This window comes from Phragmites australis, chromosome 4, assembly GCF_958298935.1.
Source record: "Phragmites australis chromosome 4, lpPhrAust1.1, whole genome shotgun sequence".
In the NCBI taxonomy this organism is placed as follows: Eukaryota; Viridiplantae; Streptophyta; class Magnoliopsida; order Poales; family Poaceae; genus Phragmites; species Phragmites australis.
The window spans coordinates 313,523-333,898 of record NC_084924.1 but is presented as its reverse complement, the minus strand read 5'-3'; the positions used below and the strand labels follow the sequence as shown (position 1 = coordinate 333,898).

At 45.5% G+C, this 20,376-nt stretch overlaps 3 protein-coding genes across 8 annotated transcripts; 1 reads left to right on the top strand and 2 right to left on the bottom strand.

Moving 5' to 3' along the window:
- Positions 1-189: 189 nt before the first annotated feature.
- LOC133914948 (OVARIAN TUMOR DOMAIN-containing deubiquitinating enzyme 12-like) lies at positions 190-4,201 on the bottom strand. Of its 5 annotated transcripts, none has more exons than XM_062357913.1 (11): positions 3,806-4,201; positions 3,091-3,500; positions 2,829-2,998; positions 2,372-2,445; positions 2,082-2,136; positions 1,889-1,963; positions 1,563-1,636; positions 1,418-1,466; positions 974-1,058; positions 769-825; positions 190-687 (listed from the first exon to the last, which is right to left on the bottom strand). In XM_062357913.1, exons 2-11 carry the CDS (start codon positions 3,461-3,463, stop codon positions 641-643), a joined length of 1,059 nt encoding a protein of 352 aa, XP_062213897.1. In that variant the 5' UTR covers positions 3,464-3,500; positions 3,806-4,201; the 3' UTR covers positions 190-640. The 5 variants fall into 5 exon arrangements, with proteins under 5 accessions (XP_062213897.1, XP_062213898.1, XP_062213899.1 ...); XM_062357914.1 differs by lacking the exon at positions 3,806-4,201 and adding an exon at positions 3,570-3,799; XM_062357915.1 differs by lacking the exon at positions 3,806-4,201 and having other exon boundaries at positions 2,829-2,992; positions 3,091-3,799.
- Positions 4,202-11,378: 7,177 nt separating this feature from the next.
- Positions 11,379-14,613, top strand: LOC133914945 (uncharacterized). 2 transcript variants are annotated; one of them, XM_062357910.1, is made up of 10 exons: positions 11,379-11,775; positions 11,968-12,030; positions 12,122-12,244; positions 12,331-12,729; positions 12,845-13,257; positions 13,373-13,472; positions 13,570-13,629; positions 13,719-13,802; positions 13,901-14,020; positions 14,143-14,613. In XM_062357910.1, the coding sequence occupies exons 1-10, from the start codon at positions 11,686-11,688 to the stop codon at positions 14,449-14,451; spliced, it is 1,761 nt and encodes a 586-aa protein (XP_062213894.1). In that variant the 5' UTR covers positions 11,379-11,685; the 3' UTR covers positions 14,452-14,613. The 2 variants fall into 2 exon arrangements, with proteins under 2 accessions (XP_062213894.1, XP_062213893.1); XM_062357909.1 differs by having other exon boundaries at positions 11,386-11,775; positions 12,833-13,257.
- A 3,465-nt stretch (positions 14,614-18,078) lies between these two features.
- On the bottom strand, positions 18,079-20,007 carry LOC133914944 (probable inorganic phosphate transporter 1-8). Its single transcript, XM_062357907.1, has one exon. The coding sequence runs from the start codon at positions 19,763-19,765 to the stop codon at positions 18,170-18,172; it is 1,596 nt and encodes a 531-aa protein (XP_062213891.1). The 5' UTR covers positions 19,766-20,007; the 3' UTR covers positions 18,079-18,169.
- Positions 20,008-20,376: the final 369 nt, after the last annotated feature.

The following is a 20,376-nucleotide window of genomic DNA, read 5'->3' as shown; positions in this document are numbered from 1 at the left end:
AAAGTTCATGTTTGGATCGCAGGTTTTTAATAGGAATTTTGCAAGACAATTATACAGCAGAGAAACGACCGAAAGATCGACCAAAGACTTCCTAAGTAACATAAAATTCTTTGCAAAGATTAACAATGTACATACACACAACACATGTTTGAGTTCTTTCCGCAATCCTCGATCTACGTTGGCAACCAATTAGCTCTGCTTGACAGTTTGCCGAGTTATAATCAATATATATGTACTGAAATCTGAAGATGAACAAGTAGTATTCCTTTTTTTCCTGATATTTCCAACCAAATTAGTCAGGCTGTCCGTTGATCAAAATAATGTGCCTATCACTCACAACTCTGAATTCCTGATCAACATCGAAAAACCCTTCAACAGTTATCAGAGTTAGAAACAATTCCGAAAACCTATCTGTCTGTACAGATACCGTCTACAAGTAACACCAACAAATCCTATCGCAGTGCAGCCTCCCAACTCCCAAGGTCACTGGATCCATTGTCGTCGATCACATGGCCGAACAAAATGGTCACTTGGTCTGATGAGCTGCCACCCGGAAAAGAATGAATCAAATGGAGGAGTATACAGCTGGCTGCAGAGTATATCCCACTGTTAGCTGCTTCTAATGTCCTTCTTGGGAATGCTAGAAGGGCCACCACCTTTTCTTGTTGTTCTCCAAAACTGGTAACTCTGCAATAGGGGGTGATAAGAAAGTGAAATACTGAATCAACAAGAGCAAAAAATAAATGTTATCTAAACGCTAAACCGTACCTCCTTCTGGATATATAGAGTTGTAGTGCACCTCAGCCCAAAAACTCAAGCATATAACTGCAAAGTTTGTAAAAAAAATAGAAAGGCTTTAGATACACAAAAGGGCACAGTGTGAGGCAAACATCTAAATTTGACTGTGCAATGGAATGTTTGCTGAATCTAGTATAAAGTTCAACAACAAGCAAATTAAATGATGAAGCACCACCTCTTTTTGATTTCTCAACAACAGGGAGAATTTCAATGTAGCACGTATCTCTGAATGATGTCAGGATGAAAATCTTTACACCGTACTGCAAAAGTCAATGCATACACTGAAGTTGCATACAATAAACTAGGAGCACTCATATGGCATAACACAACGCCAATAAATTCCCCAAAAAATATGTTAAAGGTATGTTTTTCCAGTAAAAGTATTCCTAGTGATTCTTACATTAGGCAAAACCATGCGATGCAATTCTGAAAGGTAAAAAAAGTACAGAAGCAGCAAGTTCAAGAACAGCATTAGTTCGATTATATTCCCAATTACTACATTCACTAACCACTCATCACAGTGGATAAAGTGAAGGAGTCATTCGGGTTCTTCACTGCATAAATAAGTGCAGAAGTATGAGTTGCAGAAGAATATGGGGTCAAGAAACATCAAGTTTACCGAGTCTGCAGCAGCCTGCAATGTAACATGATCACCCCACTCTCCACTCCTGGTTGGTTTATTTAGCGTAACAAAATGAGGATCTGTGTTTGCACACTATAAATGGAGCATTTGCTAATAACTAGAAAATAGGGCTGGTACTTACTTCGACATCTTTTTCAAATATTCTTTGTAATCCATAGGGACATATCCAGCATAAATATTGGGATGAGATTCAAGCTGTCAAGTAATTTAAAGGGAAACATACATGAGAATGAAAAAAACTGAAGCCCCACGAGGTTGAAACGATAGTTGTCTTGCGGCACAAATAAACACAATCAGTTCAACTGCATGCATACAACTGATTGTGTGCATGCATGATTATTTATGCCAGTACCAGCACGAAAGATGAAACTAGACATTTACCCATGAAACGCCCATGCACATGGAAGTTCACAGATGGCTGAAACTAGTTGTTTTGACAATACTAACCTGGTTGACCACTTGTTGCCGAACAAATCTATGATGTTCAGGAGTACGGTAAAATTGATCAGACAATGCTCGAAACTGCGTAAAAAGGAACATACAACATAAATCAGTATGTCTACCAGTAAGTTAGCACAGCAGCCACAGCTCATGAATATGCTATATGCAAAAAGGGAAAACTGAATTCCTGTAATCAGACCTGACAATTGCCATCTCCTTTTATCTTGAGCTCAGCCAGATCATACAACATGAGCCTAAAAATACAAGAAATCGCATTGGAGTAAAATGGCAAAGCATCATAAAGACTGCCGTGAACCGTGGATCATTCCTAGAGCACTATTAATAATTTTATGAGGTAAACAGTTATACCACTGACATGATTAGCACAAAATGAAAAATAAAGCATGAGCTTCGGTAACATATCTCTATTTTTATCTAGGTTTGGTGATGACTGATGAAACATCCATATCATATTTTACAGTTTTTTACCTGTCAAGGAGCCTTTGATGATCTGAAATGGCTTCATCAACAGAAGGAATCTCTCCATTTGTTTTAGGAACATGCTGGAATAGCAAAAGGAATGGATTAACAAAATGTATGCCATATAGTTGAACCTTGTGCACAGAGAGATAGCATGCAAGATGCTCAGACGTCCTCAACGAAAATGAGATCCTTGATAATCACATGGAGAAAATTAGATCCTTGATAGGGAAGAACATTCATATGTCCAAATGAACATGGGCATCCATTAGGCAGATAATAATTCTGTCATAGATCAACATTGTTATTTGTTGCAACATATGACCCCATCCAATTTTAGACAGTAATGGTAACCATTAGTTAGACAGGACACTCCAGCAAGGTAAAACTTTGGGACCCACTGCAAATGCACATACTACATGTAGAGGTAGCTTGCATGTTCAACCAAGGGGAAGCGACTGCTTACAGGAACTGGGAGCATGTCGTTCAATCTTTTCCCAACTTCTCCATCCAGGATGGAGAAGTCATCCACTACTATTAAGCATGCCTCACCATCATGGACATTGTTATCTCCAGGGCTTGAACATGAGCTAAAAGGTTCCCTGCTCTCCGCCTCCTCAGAAGCTGGAGCTGTACCTTCATATGTACAAACAGTCAACATTGTGCAGAAAGACGCCTGTGCTTTGAATTTGTAATTGTGCTTTACACTTTGAGGGGAAGAAAAATACCTGAGGCTACATGGATGATGTGCGGGCGCAACCATTCTTGTGCGAGGACAGCGGAATGGTGGTCGTCGGCGCAGGATGTTCCAGATGCTTCGGCAAAGGTGATTTGGGATAACTCCTCCTGCAGGGTTTGTGCGATGATTTCGTCGTTCTCAACAGCATCCTGGTGGTCGACATCATGTTCAATCATGACCTCAACGGAGCTATCCCCGTTCCGGTCATCAACAACCTGGGCGTAGCCAGTACAACCTGTAGTAGTGGCGGTTTGAGCGTGATGATAAGCAGAGTAGTCATCAGCAGCAGCAGCAGCAGCACCGGGGAGGAGATGGTGAAGGCCCCATCGGATGACATCCGGATCTTGGTCGCGCAAAACCATCGCTGCTGCTCCGCTTGATCAGCGAATTAATCTCTCTCTGCAAGTGGCAACATCGCACAAAACCTTCCAATTAGCTTTTCCTTCCAAGAAGCGGTGAAATAGGTACCCTAGGTAGGGCATCGGTTTAAATATCTATCAAGAACATGGCTGGCTGCTCTCTAGATCTCAATCCATTGTCGAATTTACTCGTTTAGCAATTTCAATTCCAGCGAAACCGAAATCGAATCCAATCAAATCGTCAGGAGGAAATCACGAAACAGAGGGGGGAAGGCGGTGGAATTGCGCAGAGCGAGGAAATCGCGAAACAGGGGGAGGGTTGGAACATGGATGGAATTTTCTTACTTGTGGAGGAGGGGTGAAGGAAGCGTCCGACGTCGCCTTCCAACTGATGCGATGCAATGCGATGCGAGGTCAGGTGATGGGGACCTCCGGCGCCGCATCCGCTTACTTCAATTCGAATCAAACCCAATCAAAATAACTAGGGCAAGTATCGAATACGTACGTAGACCATGAAGGGGGGCGTGCCGCGTGCGTGGGAGGAGAGAGAGAGAGAGAGAGAGAGAGTCGCCGCGTCGATGGGTTGGGAGACGAGGCTTCTGGAATTCTCCACGTCTCTCTTTGAGGAAGAAGAGAGACCAACACCAAACAAAGTGTGGCCGGAGCCGACTTTCTTGAACCACTCGCCTCTCCATTTCTTAACTTAATTCCCAACGGCCATACTCATCGCTACTTTCTAGTGTGATTGATGATTGATTGATGCACAAATATTTATGTTTTGACAACAATTTAGAGAACAAACACTGGTCACTCTCTAGTGTTTGTCTTGTTCAGTTAGAAATAAACCAATATTTGTAGACATGATTACAAGCGAGCACCTTGGCACGGCCGACGAGTCTTTGCCTTCCCGGCCTTCCATTGGACAGCTTCTAAGTTGCCTCCCACAGAAGCTTGTGGTTGGCCTTGCCGTATATTCTCCCTCTCTCTCAAGCTCGTGCTATGGAGATTTCTAGATCGTAGCTTCACCTGGTAGCGTAGTGTGTGTGTGTTGTTTGCTGCCTTGCACAGCGTTGTGCTGGTCACTCTAATCCTCTAGTACTTCGGGCACAAAACTGGGTCAAAGTCCAGTCCTCATGTTCAATTCCACACAAATTTTTTTTCTCTATATTTTCTTAAAAAAAATTACAAAACTATAAGACCATTTTAGAATTTTGCACAAATATATTCCTCCTGCCTGTTTGTGGACGGAAATAGATGGGAAGTAAAAATCGCCCACTCAATATAAGCAGAAGTTTGTGGACGGAAAGTTGATGGTATGCCACCGTGGGTTGTGGAGTCATCTTGTCCTCTGATTGGATGGGAAAAATCATCCAATCAAAGAATAATTTTTTAACCTTTCGTTTATTCAGTGGATGATTTTTATTTTTCCCTAACTGAACTGGTGGGAGGAGTATATTTGTGCAAAATTCTAAAACGGCAGTATAGTTTTGTATTTTTTTAGAAAATATAGAAAAAAGTTCGAATTATTCCATATGCATAGCCGACAGCCCAATACTTAATTATGCTCCATTCAATTGTAAAAAGCTGGCCCACCAAGGGGACGTTTGGATCGTGGGCTCAGACGGGTGGCCCGATTAGGAATTGTTTGCGAAACTTTTAATTTGGATATCCCCTGTGAAGTGAAAGAGACACCGGTAAAATTCAATTTTGATTTGGGTTTTATATTATATGGGGAAAAGGAGGTAGATCAAGGTCAATGCGTGGACGACAGACAGTTCCTCGCCACCAAATCGATCGATTCACCTGCCGACTCCTCAGCCCGGCCGGCCTTCTTGGCTTCTACTCCACTCATCACAGCAGTCAGCAGAGATGATAGATCACTGTTTGATGATCACTACTACTTCTTCACTTCACATCACTGTTTTCATAAAACGTTGTTTATTTCAGAAGCAAATTAAAGAGAAAGAGAAAGTGACGCCTCCTCAAACTTAAAACCTCGCCTCGACCGACAGTCTTAATTTCTAGATGGCTCAATCTCAATTTTGCCATTGCATACGAACTATCTCTTTTTACTTGTCATTGCGGCGTAGTTGCTCCATCTATATGTCATATCAACCAGCCTAGGTGATTGGCACTTATTTCATCACCCTGGCCCACCGTCAGTCAGGGGCGGGCCATATTGGGGGCATGGGTATACATATGTATATCCAAATTTTTGAGCAATTTTTTAAGCACCTTTACAGTGCCCAATACTATTCGTAGGGAGACAATAGTATAAAATAAATTAACGTTGATTTGTATGGGTATTTTTGTAATTAGCATGCCATCTTATGTTATTTCTTGTCTTTCGATTTGTTATGGCCGCCGGTGAGTATTCCACCTATCTTCCGACTTGTTCTGGCCGCAGGTGACACGAGACGCTCGATCTCGTGTTGTCGTCCAACCCGCCTCCGTTAGCGGACGGCTAGGGTTCGTGGCCGCCGCCTCTGATCCGTGGCTGCTTCGGCGGCCATGGGATATGCACCTGGGTGCTGGGTGGACGGGAGGGGCACACGGGAACAGCTGGCGGTGGCGGATGTGAAGAACAGAGGAGGGTCATTGGAGGATGGTGGATGGGAATGAACAGATAAGAGAACATTTACAGTGCCTCTCCGTTGAAAGAGATCGATCAAAGAAACAGAGAGAAATATTAGTTTTTTAGTACGAGAGAAATCATTTGTTAATACTCTAATAGATGCACAAAATTACTACATGCCATTATTTTTTTCCCCGATGATACCCTTAAATGGTAAATACTAGTCCTAATACTAGTATACTAGTGGTGGAAGTTTTCATTAGTATAGAGTGTATCTTGACCATTAAATGGAAGAAAATGGAGGGCTCACATTCATTTGAGGGCACTGTAAAGGTGAGAAGAGGATTCCAATTGCAGATTATAATATCAATGATCAAGATAGGGTGAGAAGGGGATTCATTGCATTGGGGCCTTGTCAACCACATGACCATAATTTTGAAAGAACAATGATTGGAGGTATGAGTAGATTTGTGTCAGCTTGGCTTGATACTTATAATTGGATTGAGTATAATGTGGATAGAGAGGTTGTCTTTTGCTTTGTTTGTATTTGTTTAAGGATAATAGTAGTGCTGGTGAAGATGCTTTTGTGAATGAGAGATTTAAAAATTGGAACCATAAAGAGGCGTTTAGGAAACATGTTGGTGATATCAATAGTACCCACAATCAAGCTCAAGAGAAATATGATTTCTTTGTGAAACCTAAAACATCAATTGAATGGTCATTTGCTTCGATAACCAAACAGGACAAGGTTCTTTATATAGCCCACTTGACATGGTCACTTAGGTGCATAAAGTTTCTCTTGAGACAAGAGTTGTGTCGGTGATATGGAAACCAGGGGTCCCTGAGTCCCGAGGGTAGGACAGCAGAATACCACGTGGTGCCTTCCCTCGGGGACTATCTCCCCGAGGCCCGAGAAGACACAGTTCCGGGAGGAGTGCTCGGGGCCATGAACAACGGTCCCCGAGTACCCGAGTTCCCCGATGACCCGAGAAGACAGTTCCGGGAGAGGACGCTCGGGGCCATAAACAGTGGTCTCCGAGTACCCGAGTTCCTCGAAGACCCGAGAAGACAGTTCCGGGAGAGGGCGCTCGGGGCCATGAACAGTGGTCCCCGAGTACCCGGAGTTCTCCGAGGACTGAGAAGAGACATATCCGGGAGAGGACGCTCGAGGCTATAAACAGTAGTCCCCGAGCACCCAGAGTTCCTTGAGGACCTGGGAAGCCCCTTGCCGATGGACCCCACAAGGGCTCAGCGGTGATGTGTCAACTGGTGAGAGGCCTGATGTTGCATTTAAGAGGGAGCGTGGCCTGCCACTTCCAACCACTCCCCCACGCCTGTCGTACTGAGTACGTCAGTCCCTGCCATCGCCTGGTAGGGAGGCGTGGGGATATTTAATGCGACGGGTCCCATCGCACGTCACCCTGCATGGCTTGGAGATATCGTCGCTAGGCTCGAGGCATATCATCTGCCGCCCTGCTGTGTCAGACCTGCTCTGACCGGGTGGGCACGCGGGGTTGCTCGGCTGCTGCCCGGTGGGCCCCCCTGCTGCACCCACCAAAAGGTGGCATAATGGGCGACAGGACCGGCCAAGGGTGCATTTTTAATCTCCTGTAACATCAAAATGCAGCTTCATGTAGGGGTGGAAATGGATAGCAGGAAATCCAAATTATCTGATTCCGTATCCGTTAAAATACGAATATGGATATCCGTATCCGTATTCGTTTCTGAAATGGATACTAAAATGGATATATCCGAATTCGTTTTCGAGATTCGGATTCAAATGTGGATATCCAAATTCGAGATATATCCGATTCGTATCCGTATCCGCCAACCAGGGAACCAAATTTTGCTAAAGTTTTAGAAATTTCAGATATGAACGAAATTCCAACCCAATCAAATTAGAACAAATTTCAGTCAAATTTCATCAAATTTTAGTTAAATTTGATCAAAATTTTAAATTTCCAACATGAATTTTGAACAAAATTTCTAAAATTCCGGCCCAATCAAATTAGAACAAATTTCAGTCGAAATTTATCAAATTTCAATCAAATTTTTTCAAAAATTTAAATTTTCGACCTGAACTTTGAAGATCGAGTAGATATCCGAATGCGGATTCGTATTCGAACTATCCGATTCATATTCGTATTCGAGGATATCCGGATTTGTATTCGCATTCGGATTAAAATATGGTAAATCGTACTATCCGAATTCGATTCCATGCGTATTCGATCTGTTTCCATCCTTAGCTTCATGATGGTTGCTTTCCATTTATGGCTCATGGGGGCTCGTGCCCTCCTTTCTGGGCACCCCAAGCCTCCCCCAACGGGATAAAAGGGGGTGCACACTGGAGAAGAACAGGTTGAGACATGTTTTAGAAGTTTGAACAAGCCGAAGCACACAAGTCTGAGAAGCAGAGCAGAGGTTCACCAAGCTCGAAGCAAGATCGAAGCTCTAGACTTAGACAAAAAACCTTGTAATACAAGAGATCCAGAGAAAGGCATTCCCAGAGCATTAATAGCATACACACCGGAGTATGGTATTACGCTCCGTACGACCCGAACCTGTCTAAAAATCTCTTGAGCATTTACTCCTACTAGCATCCGATCATCCATCCCGCCTGCATCTTATATACTCACATTAAATTCACGTACGAAGTAGATTCAGAATCATCCCTCCGGCCGAATCTCAAAGGGGTCCCTCAGGATCCCCGCTTGAGAAGTTCATCCTCCGACAGGTTGGGTTTTTGTGGGTATGATGAAGGTGAAGATTCTAAAATAAAGGAAATTTTCTTGAGCTTTTAAATTTTATAGTAAATAATTTTCAAGAAGTTAACAAGGTGGTTCTAAATAATGCTAAAAAAAAGTAAAATGATAGACTACAAGATACAAAAGGATCTTATAAGCTCTTGTGCCAAGAAAACTACTAAGCTTATTATGGAGGATCTTGGTAATGAACATTTTTCGATACTTGCTAATGAATCTAGTGATGTGTCCCTAAATGAACAATTGACTTTTTGCTTGTGTTATGTTGATAAAAAGGGAAAGCCAGTTGAGAGATATTTTGGCGTTGTTAATGTTGAAGACACTACATCTTCAACAATAAAAATTGCAATTGAAAATTTGCTTATGTATCATCAGTTGAGCTTTTCTATGGTCCGTGGGCAAGGATATGATGGAGCTAGTAACATGAAAGGTCACATTAATGGCTTGAAAAAACTTATTATGGATGAGTCGTCTTCTGCCTATTATATTCACTGCTTTGCTCATCAACTTCAATTAACTCTTGTTACTGTTGCCAAGGAGAGTGGTGTTTGTCAATGACTTTTTCAACAACTTTTATATTTATTAAATGTTCTTGGGAATTCTTGTAAGAAGATACGAATGCTTTGAGTGGCTCAAGACGAGTCTATCATTGAATCATTGGGATTGGATAAACTTGAAATTGGTCAGGGTTTGAATCAGGAAATTGGTTTGGGAAGGTCAGGTGATACAAGGTGGGGATCTCACTATAAAACTATATTGCATATTATTGGTTTGTACCAATCAATTCGGAAAGTTCTCATCAAGATTGAGGAAGACTATAGTGGGACAAAGGCTACATCGGTTCAAACAATGTTGACATCATATGAGCCATTCGAGTTCGTTTTTATATTACATTTGATGGAAGAAATATTTGGTACACAGATGGCTTAGGCAATGTCTTGCAAAAGAGGAAACAATATATTGTTATTGCTATTTCTCTTGGTTATACCACAAACGAATAATTGTAGTTATTGTGGGAAGATGGTGGATGGGATACTTTCCTTCAAGGTATCATTTCTTTTTTGTGAAGCATAAGATCAAAATTGCTGATATGGATGGTCGCTACAAACCGGTTGGAATATCTGCAAGGTTCTATGGTAAAGTTACAAATAAACACCGATTTCATATTGATATGTTTTTGGGTGTCATTGATAGGCAACTTTGAGAGCTTAATGACCAGTTTCGTCAAGCATCATTGCCGATTGATAGCTAGAGCCGGCAGTGATAGTAAAGGTTTCACTGCCGGCTCATAACACGAACTAGCAGTGATACTATCACTGACGGCTCGTGGCTAGGGCCGGCAGTGAAAGTGGATTTTCATTGCCGGTTCTTTTTTAATGGCTTTTTAGTGCCAATCTATGATACGAACCGGCAGTGATATTCTATCACTATTGGCTCGTAAGAAATCGGCAGTGATGGACCGACATATAAATCTATTTTTATAGTAATGTGTGCAGCTGGAAGGTGGCATTTTGTGGAGTCCTTTTGGCTTGCAATGGGTGTTTAGGATCCGAAGATCACATCGGAGGTATTCCGTTCAAAGTTCTTCAATGTTTGCCCTCTCTGCACTATAGTCCAGCAAAAACGTGTGGTTACGAGCATGACAGGTAGGTACGTACACCCAAATTGAAAATCCTCGGCCCGCCACTGCCGTCAGTGATACACCCACGTGTCGGTGACACCGGTGAAACTGCCAACCTTAAGGCGGCAAAATCTTTAATGCCCCGCTTATAGTATGTAATTCCAGTAAGAACCATACAATCATATAAAACAGCAACTGACGGAATTGAACTACTCCCTAATTAATTGGCTGAAATATTAGGGAAATTAAAAAATAAGACAATAAATTTATCAAATGATCGTATAAATGTGAATTTACAACTAAATGGAGTATAAGAAAAGCACAGTGTAATGAAATGTGCGGGTCATCTGCTAGTTAATTAAGGTATACATGGATGTTAGTGCTACTAGTAAGTAAGATTGCACCTGAAAAATTAAAGGCCAGCCATCTTAGTTATTATATAATATAATTCTGATGCAAATGTACCGCGATGCAGTAAGGAAAGCTAGGTAGCTTCATTAGTCCCTAATTAATAATTGCCTTGAGTTGCACTCAATTAAGATCATATTAATCGATGTATATGCGCGCGCATGATTATTCGATCAGTATCTGATGTGATCGATATGATGATCGATCGCCAGCAACCATCCATCGCTAGAGATTACTAGGCAAGGCAAAAGCATGCAGCCGGTAAGCAAGCAAAGTAGAGGCCGGTAGGCGGACCATGGCATGCGCATCCTTCTTCCAACGTACGATATATACGTGCATGCGTGCGTACCCGTTACGTTACTCGATCGATCATCAGCTGGCTACTCTACTGATCACGGCCGGGTCGGGCGTCGCCATCCAACGACGTCGGCGGTTACCACCTGCAGGCCCTACCAGCAGCAGCTAGCCTACCATCGATCCGCACCCACAGCCTTCGCCGACAGCTCCCTCCCAACCCCTCACATCTTAATTTCCTTCCACGTCTTCTTCCTAGCTCCATGGCCTTGGCGCCCCCATGCAGCTAATAGCCTATCCCTCCTCCTCCTCCTCCTCCTCCTCTTCTCCCTCCATCGGCTGCATGCAGGACCGGCCGTGCTGACGACCTAGCTAGTTTGATGATTAGAGACGACACACTATCCTGTCGTCATCATCTTCTGCTACTGCTAGTAGTAGGAGGAGGAGGAGCGATAGTACAACAAGTACTTGGACGACTGGGTGTACTATACGTAGCTAGATATATGTAGGGGGTGACCGGCGTCAAGCTCTTCCGACCGGCACTCGCTAAGAAGTAACAAGGGCGATGGAGTACATGGTGGCGCCGGTGCAGGGCCACGCCTACAACACTAGCGTTCCTGATCAGCCTCGTCATCCTCCGCCGGCGGCTCCGGTGGTGCGTACGCATGCACTCTAGCTGATCGATCTCTCTTGCATTATATATATATGCGAATATTATTCCATCATGGTGCCGTTCGTGCAATCGGATTTATTGAGTAATAAAAAAACCCAGTAGCAATGCAAGCCGTATCTGTTGGATATGCTCAGCCGGCCCAGTAAATTCATTGAGTCATTTTGATACGTACAGTCGCAGAGGACGAGGGGCAGCGCCATGATGCAACAACACAGACGCCTGGCTCTTGAGCAGGAGGTACTGCTTTAATTTCTTCTGGAGCCTGGCCCTCTCAACTCACCGCTCGACATGCATTCCATTGGACTGACACCCAAATTAAACTGCGCAGGTAGCCGAGCTGAAGAAGCACTTGTCGGACGAGCAGACGGTCCATGACATCCTGGAGCGTGCGCTGCAGCCCAGCTCCGCCCGATCCGTCGTCCTCAACATCCCGGCCTTCATCCCCAAGAAGGTGCAGTGCATGCTGCAATCTTCACCCTTATCGCCAGCTCTTGACTGATCAAGCTGTTAGCTATGATGTCTGATATATGGATGCAGGCCAAGGAACTGCTTGCAGAGCTGGTGCTGGTGGAAGAAGAGATCGCGCGGCTCGAGAGCCAGATCCACAAGATGAAGGGAGGCCTAAGCGCCATGCAACAAGAACGGGCAGCAAGCTACAGGTTGCAGCCGCAGTCGCAGGCCAGCAATGGCAATGGAACTAGTGCTGCTACCAACAAAGGCTCGCCTCGTCAGTCCTCCGACGATGCCCAGCCCCAGCCGCGGGCGGTGGCGCCGGAGATCAAGTCCATGTTCTTCATCAGCCAGGCCATGGACGGGGAGTACCTCAAGCGCCACCTCTCAGGTGCCGACGACAAGGTCAAGAGCCGCAAAGAGAGGGGAGCCATGAGCCCAAAGCACAACATCTTCGGCTTGCCGCCCAGGAATTCCCATGACAAGGTACTGGTTTTCCCACGTAAATCCGTGCCTCCTACCCACACGTTGCCGGTGAAATTCTCAAGTTCCAATCTATCAGAGACAAAACAATTGATATCTTTTTCAGGTGTTTCATCAGTCGGACCGAACACCAAATGCCTCATCACATGATCTACCCATAATGAAAAGCCCCACAAAGATGGACGACCACAAGATCCAGCCGAACAAGCTGTCAGAGAGGATCGTGAAATGCCTTGTCTGCATCTTCATCAGGCTGCTCCGGTCATCGCGTGTAGCCGAGCTGGAGAAATCCGGCAACCTCGCAAGGTCCGGGAACCTGCAGGGGAGCTTCAGCTTCAGGATCGACACCGGGCTGAGCCTGAGCGTGGCGGCGAAGGAGAAGGAGAGGGGGCAGCAGGACCACTACGGCATCTTTGGAATCCAGGACGCGATCGTGAGAGACATCGGGCCCTACAAGAATCTCGTCAGGTTCACCTCGAGCTCGTTTGACCTCAGAGGCTTCTCCAGCTCTCCCCTGCTCACCAAGCTGAGGTAAGTTCAGTCACTGCAGGACTGCACTGAAACTTTTTTCAGGACTGGACATCCTTCCCAATTTAAATTTATGCTGCCTGTACTGAACAACATTTGCTTGGCTTCCAAATGTCAGGGAGATGCTCGAGGCGCTACAGCAGGTGGATTTGAGGTCCCTGAGCCACCAGCAGAAGCTAGCGTTCTGGCTCAACATATACAACACCTGTATCATGCACGTACGTATTATATTGTTCATCTGCGGTGCAGGAGAGATTTCATTTTGGTATCCATTTGATTTGATTTGATTTGACTAATGGCAGTCGAATGAAACAGGGGATCTTGCAGCATGGTTTGCCCTCAAACTCCGAAAAGTTACTCGCACTGAAGAATAAGGTACAGTGAACAGTTGTCTCAACAGCCATTTGGTCTGAACAAGGACCTAATATCTAGTATCTGTGTATAAATAAGCTTCTTCTCTCCAGGCAACAATCAATGTTTCAGGGCAAAAGTTGAACGCTTTGGTGATTGAAAATTTCATCTTGAGGCAACCATCAAGTGTGAAAGAAGTGAGCCAGGAATTCCTATTTATGTATCTTACAATATTTGCTCTTGCACTTGCACGCCATATAAAATGATTATTTTCGTCCAATAACCAACCAAACAGGAATTCTGGAAATGCGATGTGGACGTTGAAGAACAGCAAGTGAGGGGCCTTTATGGGCTCAACAGCTCGGAACCCAACATTCTATTTGCCCTGTGCTGTGGTATCCGATCATCTCCAGCGGTAACAACTACAGTATTGCCCATCCTATACTGTACATGCAACCTTAAAAATTAAGCTCTCCTCTCCTGGACGTCCGGAACTGATTTGTGTGCCTGGAAATTGAATCAAATTCATGCATGCAGCTACGGATATACAAAGCAGATCGTGTCATCACGGATCTGGAGAAGGCAAAATTGGAGTACCTGCAGGCTTCGCTGGTGGTGACCTCGACGAGGAGGCTCATGATCCCAAGCCTGATACACTCAAACATGCATGACTTTGCAAAGGACATGGAGTCGCTGGTTCGATGGATCTGCGAGCAGCTCCCGACATCTTGGTCGCTGAGAAAATCCATGGTTGACTGCCTGAGGGGGCAGATCCGTCACAAGATGGAAGAGGTAGTGGATGTGATTCCGTTTGACTACGAGTTTCAGTACCTGCTGCCCATGTGAACAATTATATATCTATGCATGCACCATATCTAAATTAAGTGTTACAGATAGTTGATCATGCATGTTTATATATCGTCTGACAAGGAAGAACAGTTCGATGAAACACATGTAATTGTATTTATTTGACGGTCGGAGGTTTTTTGAATCCTGTTTATTTCTCTATCTACTAGTATGTGCAGTGTTCCCTTGTCAAGTTTAATCTCTTCTTTGCGCTAAAAAAAAGTTTAATCTCTTCTTAGAAGCCTTTCCTTTTTATCTCCCTTCTCTTGTAAATGCGGGAAATGATCAGCTTAATTACTCGCTCACCCTCCAATTGGCAATTGGACCAGACAGGAATTCTATCATGCATGACAGGTTGGAGCAAAAGGAAATTCTGACGCAGTTAGCATGGACCGAAAGGGAAGGTTGGGTTGCTACAGCGTGATGTGTTAATGCATATATATGTAAAGCTAGGGAGAAGAGATGTTGCATTGAGGAGACAATTAACATAAGCTATGTACTGTATGATTTATACCAGTAGAAGGGTACGTATAATGCATTATGTACTGCTACGTGTAGATTGGAAATATGACTATGCGTGGTGTATGCATATAGAGAGAGGGAGGCTGGTTATGTTGTTTTTTGCATAAAACTTGCGACATGGATGCATTATAAAAATACACCATAACGGCAATAGATGACACATAGGTAGAAGACACCAAGGAGATGTACGATAGATTTACATTCCCGGTGGGTCATCGTGTTTTTCTAGCCATAGCAGTCTCCAAGCAACTTTTTCTTATTGTGGTTTAGGTTTTTTCAGTCAGCGGACGCTCAGTCCCAGCAATTTTTTTCCGGTCACAGATACCATTTTTTGGCCAAATGACGGGTCCATCCAGTTTTTTCCGTTTGAGATGGGGTTGGATCTCTCCGGCTGGGCCGGACGCTCAGACTGCTTACCGCGTATACAGTATATAAATACATAATCTTCTCTCGGTGTCACGATTATGTCATATCCTCTTCACGGGCCGACACGTATGCACTCATACAGTGATAGTTGGTTCCAAATACCATCTGTAACACTCCACCTCCAAAATCCACTTACAATCTATCTCACCTGTGGGATAGTCTCGTATACGTATATTATATCTTTTATATTTTTATTCTCGCTTCGTGTAAAAGAATTAATCTGAATGTACTATATTTGAAGCTTAAATGCTTATAAGCTAATACAAATCTATTTAAACTATCAGGTGAGACTAATTCCATCAAAATAAAACACTTGACCATATGGACAAAAACAAAAATACTAATATACCAGGTATTACAAAGACCACACTTGATGGACCGTGTTAAGCAGATGGGGTAGATCATCAGGCTAACCATGCATAACCTAGTGCTAGCGTTCGATTAATTCCAAAGGCATGCTTTGCTTTGTTGTACTCCTTCTGGTTATAAATATAGATCATTTTAGTCTCATCAACTATTATTTAAATATAAGTTATTCTCGAACTTCTATGCATTGTTTTCTGTTTTGTTCCCGTTTTACCTTTGTTTAATAAATGCTACTACTCTCACAAATAAATAAGTTATCTTTTTCAATACAAAATAAATGAAAGACAATAAGGTCATTGAATCTACTTTCTTAATACTTATGCATAAATCTAAAACGACCTACATTTACAATCAGAGAGAGTATACAAGTTCACTTCAAAATTCTTTTTTATATACTACTACAAAATCGGTAATATATACTGACATATCACTGCCAGTTTTTAATAAGTTAACAGTGATAAAACATTACAGCCAATTTATAAACATAAAAAAATAGTCAACATAACCTATAAATCAACGATGATAAAAGATATCACTGTCGACTTAAATCATTAGTCGGCAGTGATGCTATTTCCTGGCAGCCGATAATAGCAACCGACAGTAAAAGAGTGGCCGGACCCGAAATTTGATTTTAATAAATTTTTGCTCGCAAAAGCCTCACGTCCGCCTCTCTGTCTCAGCCTTATCTCTGCGCGTCCGCTGTCTCCTCCCCACATCTGGCTCTCTCTAGATCTCTGCCTTATCTCCCCAACGGCGAGCCAGGTCTCGGTGCTGCAGGTCACGTCGCGGCCTGCGAGGTGTCCGACCCCGTGCTCAAGCTCGACGACGGCAACTCCGTCTTTAACCTCACCACGCCAGGCCGCTTCTACTACACCAGCGGCGCGCCAGGCCACTGCCGAAAGGGCCAGAAGCTCTGGGTCGACGTGCCCATAGCCAACGGCACCTACCTGCCGCCCTCTGCCAACGACCTGGCAGCCCTCTCTTTCGTTGTCTCTCTCCTCCTGTGATAGCCAGCTCTCTCGTCTCGTTTGCTTTTGAGGTTACATTGGTGGGAGTGAGTTCTTGGTTGAGGCAGATGGGACGTTTGGATGATCAGAGCTTGGATCTCCAAAAAAATTTATTGGTCTCTACTAGTAGTATCTAGATCTCTCTCATCATTACATTGTACAATGCAAATGATAACATGGATCATTTTGCATCGTCGAACAAAAATCTCTTTGCATCTGCAGCATCAGTAACAAGTGATTACCTTATTTCATTAGTTTGATATCCAATTAGTTTGATGTTGAATTAGTTTGATGTCGAATTAGTGGTGTGTTATGTGGCAGTGGTCTTTGTGCCACCGTGTTTCTTGTGCAGGTCGGAGTAAGACCGAGCCGGCGCGGCGGCGGTGGCGCTCGGTGGGGGCAGCCGGCTCATTTATTATTATATTTATTACTGTTTGTTATGTACTGTTGATTCTAAAAACGACAGTAAAAATCAGTTTGGAATCGGTAGTATTATGTTATTCTATAGTAGTGACAGGAGTGAGGAAGGGAAGAAACACCAAAATCTAATTAGCATTGACAGTTTAAATTATGATTAGTTGGACTCAGTAATGATTAATATTAATTAACATAGTTGGTTGATAATAATAAATATAAAATTATTATTTCTGTAAAATAATTAAATTATATATAGATATCATATAACTTTTAAGTAACTAAATATGTTCTCGTATCATCTAATATATCTAATCAAATATGTTTCTGTACTTATTGCATCTAACCAAATAACCATATCTATATCTATTCATCCAAAGCGATCCCATACTATTCAGTTTTGTTCAACCAAACAAACACGCACTAAATCCACTTGCATCAGGTAAATCCCCGGCCGAGAACCTAAATCCGCTAACCCTAATCCCAATTTATTTTGAAATTTCTATGTGTGAGAAATTTGCAAGATCTCCATCAGCTTGTACGAGTATTATTTTATTTGTGGCAAGGAGCGTACTGTTGGTCGAAAGGCAGCAGAATTGCGGAGGCTTCCATGCACGCTGTGGGCAGCGTGTTGGCACTTGGCAGGCAGAGAGACAGAGATGAGCTGAGCTTTGATATGACCGAGGAGGGGGCTTAGGTAGCGTTGGTCCATCAATCCTCCGGTCGCCGTCAAAGACTAACTGGACAAAGACAGCGGAAACTGCCGCGCCGCGCCGGTATCAATGGAACAAAAAAGATCACGGGCGGGATTATATGCATCCGCATGCAGACAATCAGTCACACGCTAAAGAACAACTGAAGCTATATATTAAATTGACGAGACAAAATTAAGTTGATCGCTCGTTGCAACTTCAGAATATATATATATGGTATTTGATTGGTGGGATGTCTATGGATAGAATGATTCCATCATCTGGAGGCGCCTACACCGGCACGGTTCTGGCGTGTGCGGGCGCCGCCTCGTCCTCGTTGTCGCCGGACAGCTCCTCCAGCGACTTCCCCTTGGACTCCGGCACCAAGAACGTGAACCCCAGGCCCAGCAGGTTGCACGCCGCCAGCACGAAGAGCGAGTTGCGCACGCCGATGCCCGCGGGGTACCCGTGCTCCGCCTTCTCCTTGTCCTGGTTCTGCGCCGCGTACAGGAACCCGAACGACCCGATGATGGCGCCCGCCTTCCCCGCCGCCGCCGAGATGCCGTGGCACGTCGACCGCAGCCGCGCGGGGAAGATCTCCGCGGGCACGATGAACGTCGTCGAGTTGGGCCCGAAGTTGGCGAAGAAGAAGGTGAAGGCGTACATCACCACGAAGCCGATGTGGTTCCCGGGCGTCGTCCAGTGGTGGTAGGGGGCGGCCAGCCCCAGCATGAACACCGTCATCATCGCGAACCCCATCATCTGGATCTTGAACCGACCCAGCACGTCGATCAGCGCCACCGTGAACCAGTACCCCGGCACCGTCCCGCACAGCGCGATCAGCGTCTGCGCGCGCGCGATGCGGTACACCTCCTCCATCGCGCTCATCGTCCGAGCCTTGGGGATCCAGTTGATCGCCGTGAAGATGTCCTTCTGGAACAGGTTCTGCGAGTAGAAGGCGATGTCCAGCAGGAACCAGCACGTCGCGGTGCCCAGCAGGTGAAGGCCGTGCCGGCGCACGAACTCCCCGGAGAAGAGACCAAAGTCTCGGCCTTTCTCCTCCTTGTCGACAGCAGCCTGGTCGTCGGCCGAGATCTCCACCTGGAGGACCTTGGACATGTCGCTGGCCGCCTGCTTGGCGTTCTTGGCCACCAGCGCCGTGTAGCGCGCTGTCTCGGGCATCTTCATCCGCCAGTAGTAGGTGAGCAGCGCGGGGATGGCGCCGAACATGAGGATGACGCGCCACACGTAGTCGTCCTGCGCCGGCGTGGAGGCCAGGGCGCCGTCCTGGTAGGCCGGGGCGTCGAAGCGCGCGCGGAAGGCGGCGGAGACGATGAGCGTGACGACGCCGCCCGTGAGGATGCCGAAGCCCTGCATGGCGAAGACGGCGGCGATGAAGGCCCCCCGCGTCTTCTTGTTGGCGTACTCGGACATGATGGTGGCGGAGAGCGGGTAGTCGCCGCCGATGCCGAAGCCGAGCCAGAAGCGGAAGAAGCAGAGCGTGGCCATGACGGTGTTGGGGGTGTGGCCGAAGGAGAGGCCCGAGGCGAGGGAGCAGAGGACCATGCACATGAGCGTCATGCCGTAGACGCGCTTGCGGCCCATCTTGTCGCCGAGCCAGCCGAAGAAGAGCTGGCCCGAGAGGGTGCCGCAGAAGGCGACGCCGTTGACGGCGGCGGCGACGTTGGGGGGCAGGGAGCCCGGGTCCGGGGAGCCGTCGCGGTAGTAGTAGATGCGGCCGAGGAGCTTGGTGACGAGGGAGATGCAGAAGAGGTCGTAGGCGTCGGTGAAGAAGCCCATGCCGGCGATGACGACGGCGGTGAAGTGGTACCACTGCGTCTTGGCGGCGTCGAGCGCGCTGAGCACCTGGAGCTGGTCGCGCGCCATCTTCGATCGATCTTTCTTGTTGGCGAAGACGACGACGACGACTGCAGAGGATCTGCTTTGTTGTTGGTCAAAGCAAAGCAACGCAAAGAAGCAGAAATGTATCCTCGGCTCGGGTTCGGTTTTATTTTCTACTCACGAGAAAGGCGGCGGATCAAGACGTCGCCACACCTTCCTTGAGTCCAAGGTGCTTTCTCTGCTCATCGGGAAACAAATTTCCCGTCACCGTCACCGGGCTAGACAAGAGAAGACGACGACTTGGCATGGTGTTGCCAGATGCCATCCAAGCTTTTCTTTTTTTCAGCTTCCCTCTTTCTTTCTTTTTAATACAATAAATAGACGGCTCTCTCTCTATCGCTTCCTTAAAAAAAAAAGACTGTTCTTCCTTTGCGCAGCCCCTCAAATCCAGTCGGACCTGCATGTGCTCCCTGACGAACCACCCGATGACCCGAGCTCGTTCCATGTGGAACGCAAGGCCACAGCCACCATCACCGCCTTCCCTGAGCAGCTCGAGCCCGACCAGCAGCCGGAGCTGGAGCTGCGGTGGGATTACAAACAAATCAGATCGAATTAGAGACAGACAACGCCCAAGCCACAACAAAACAAGAGCTATA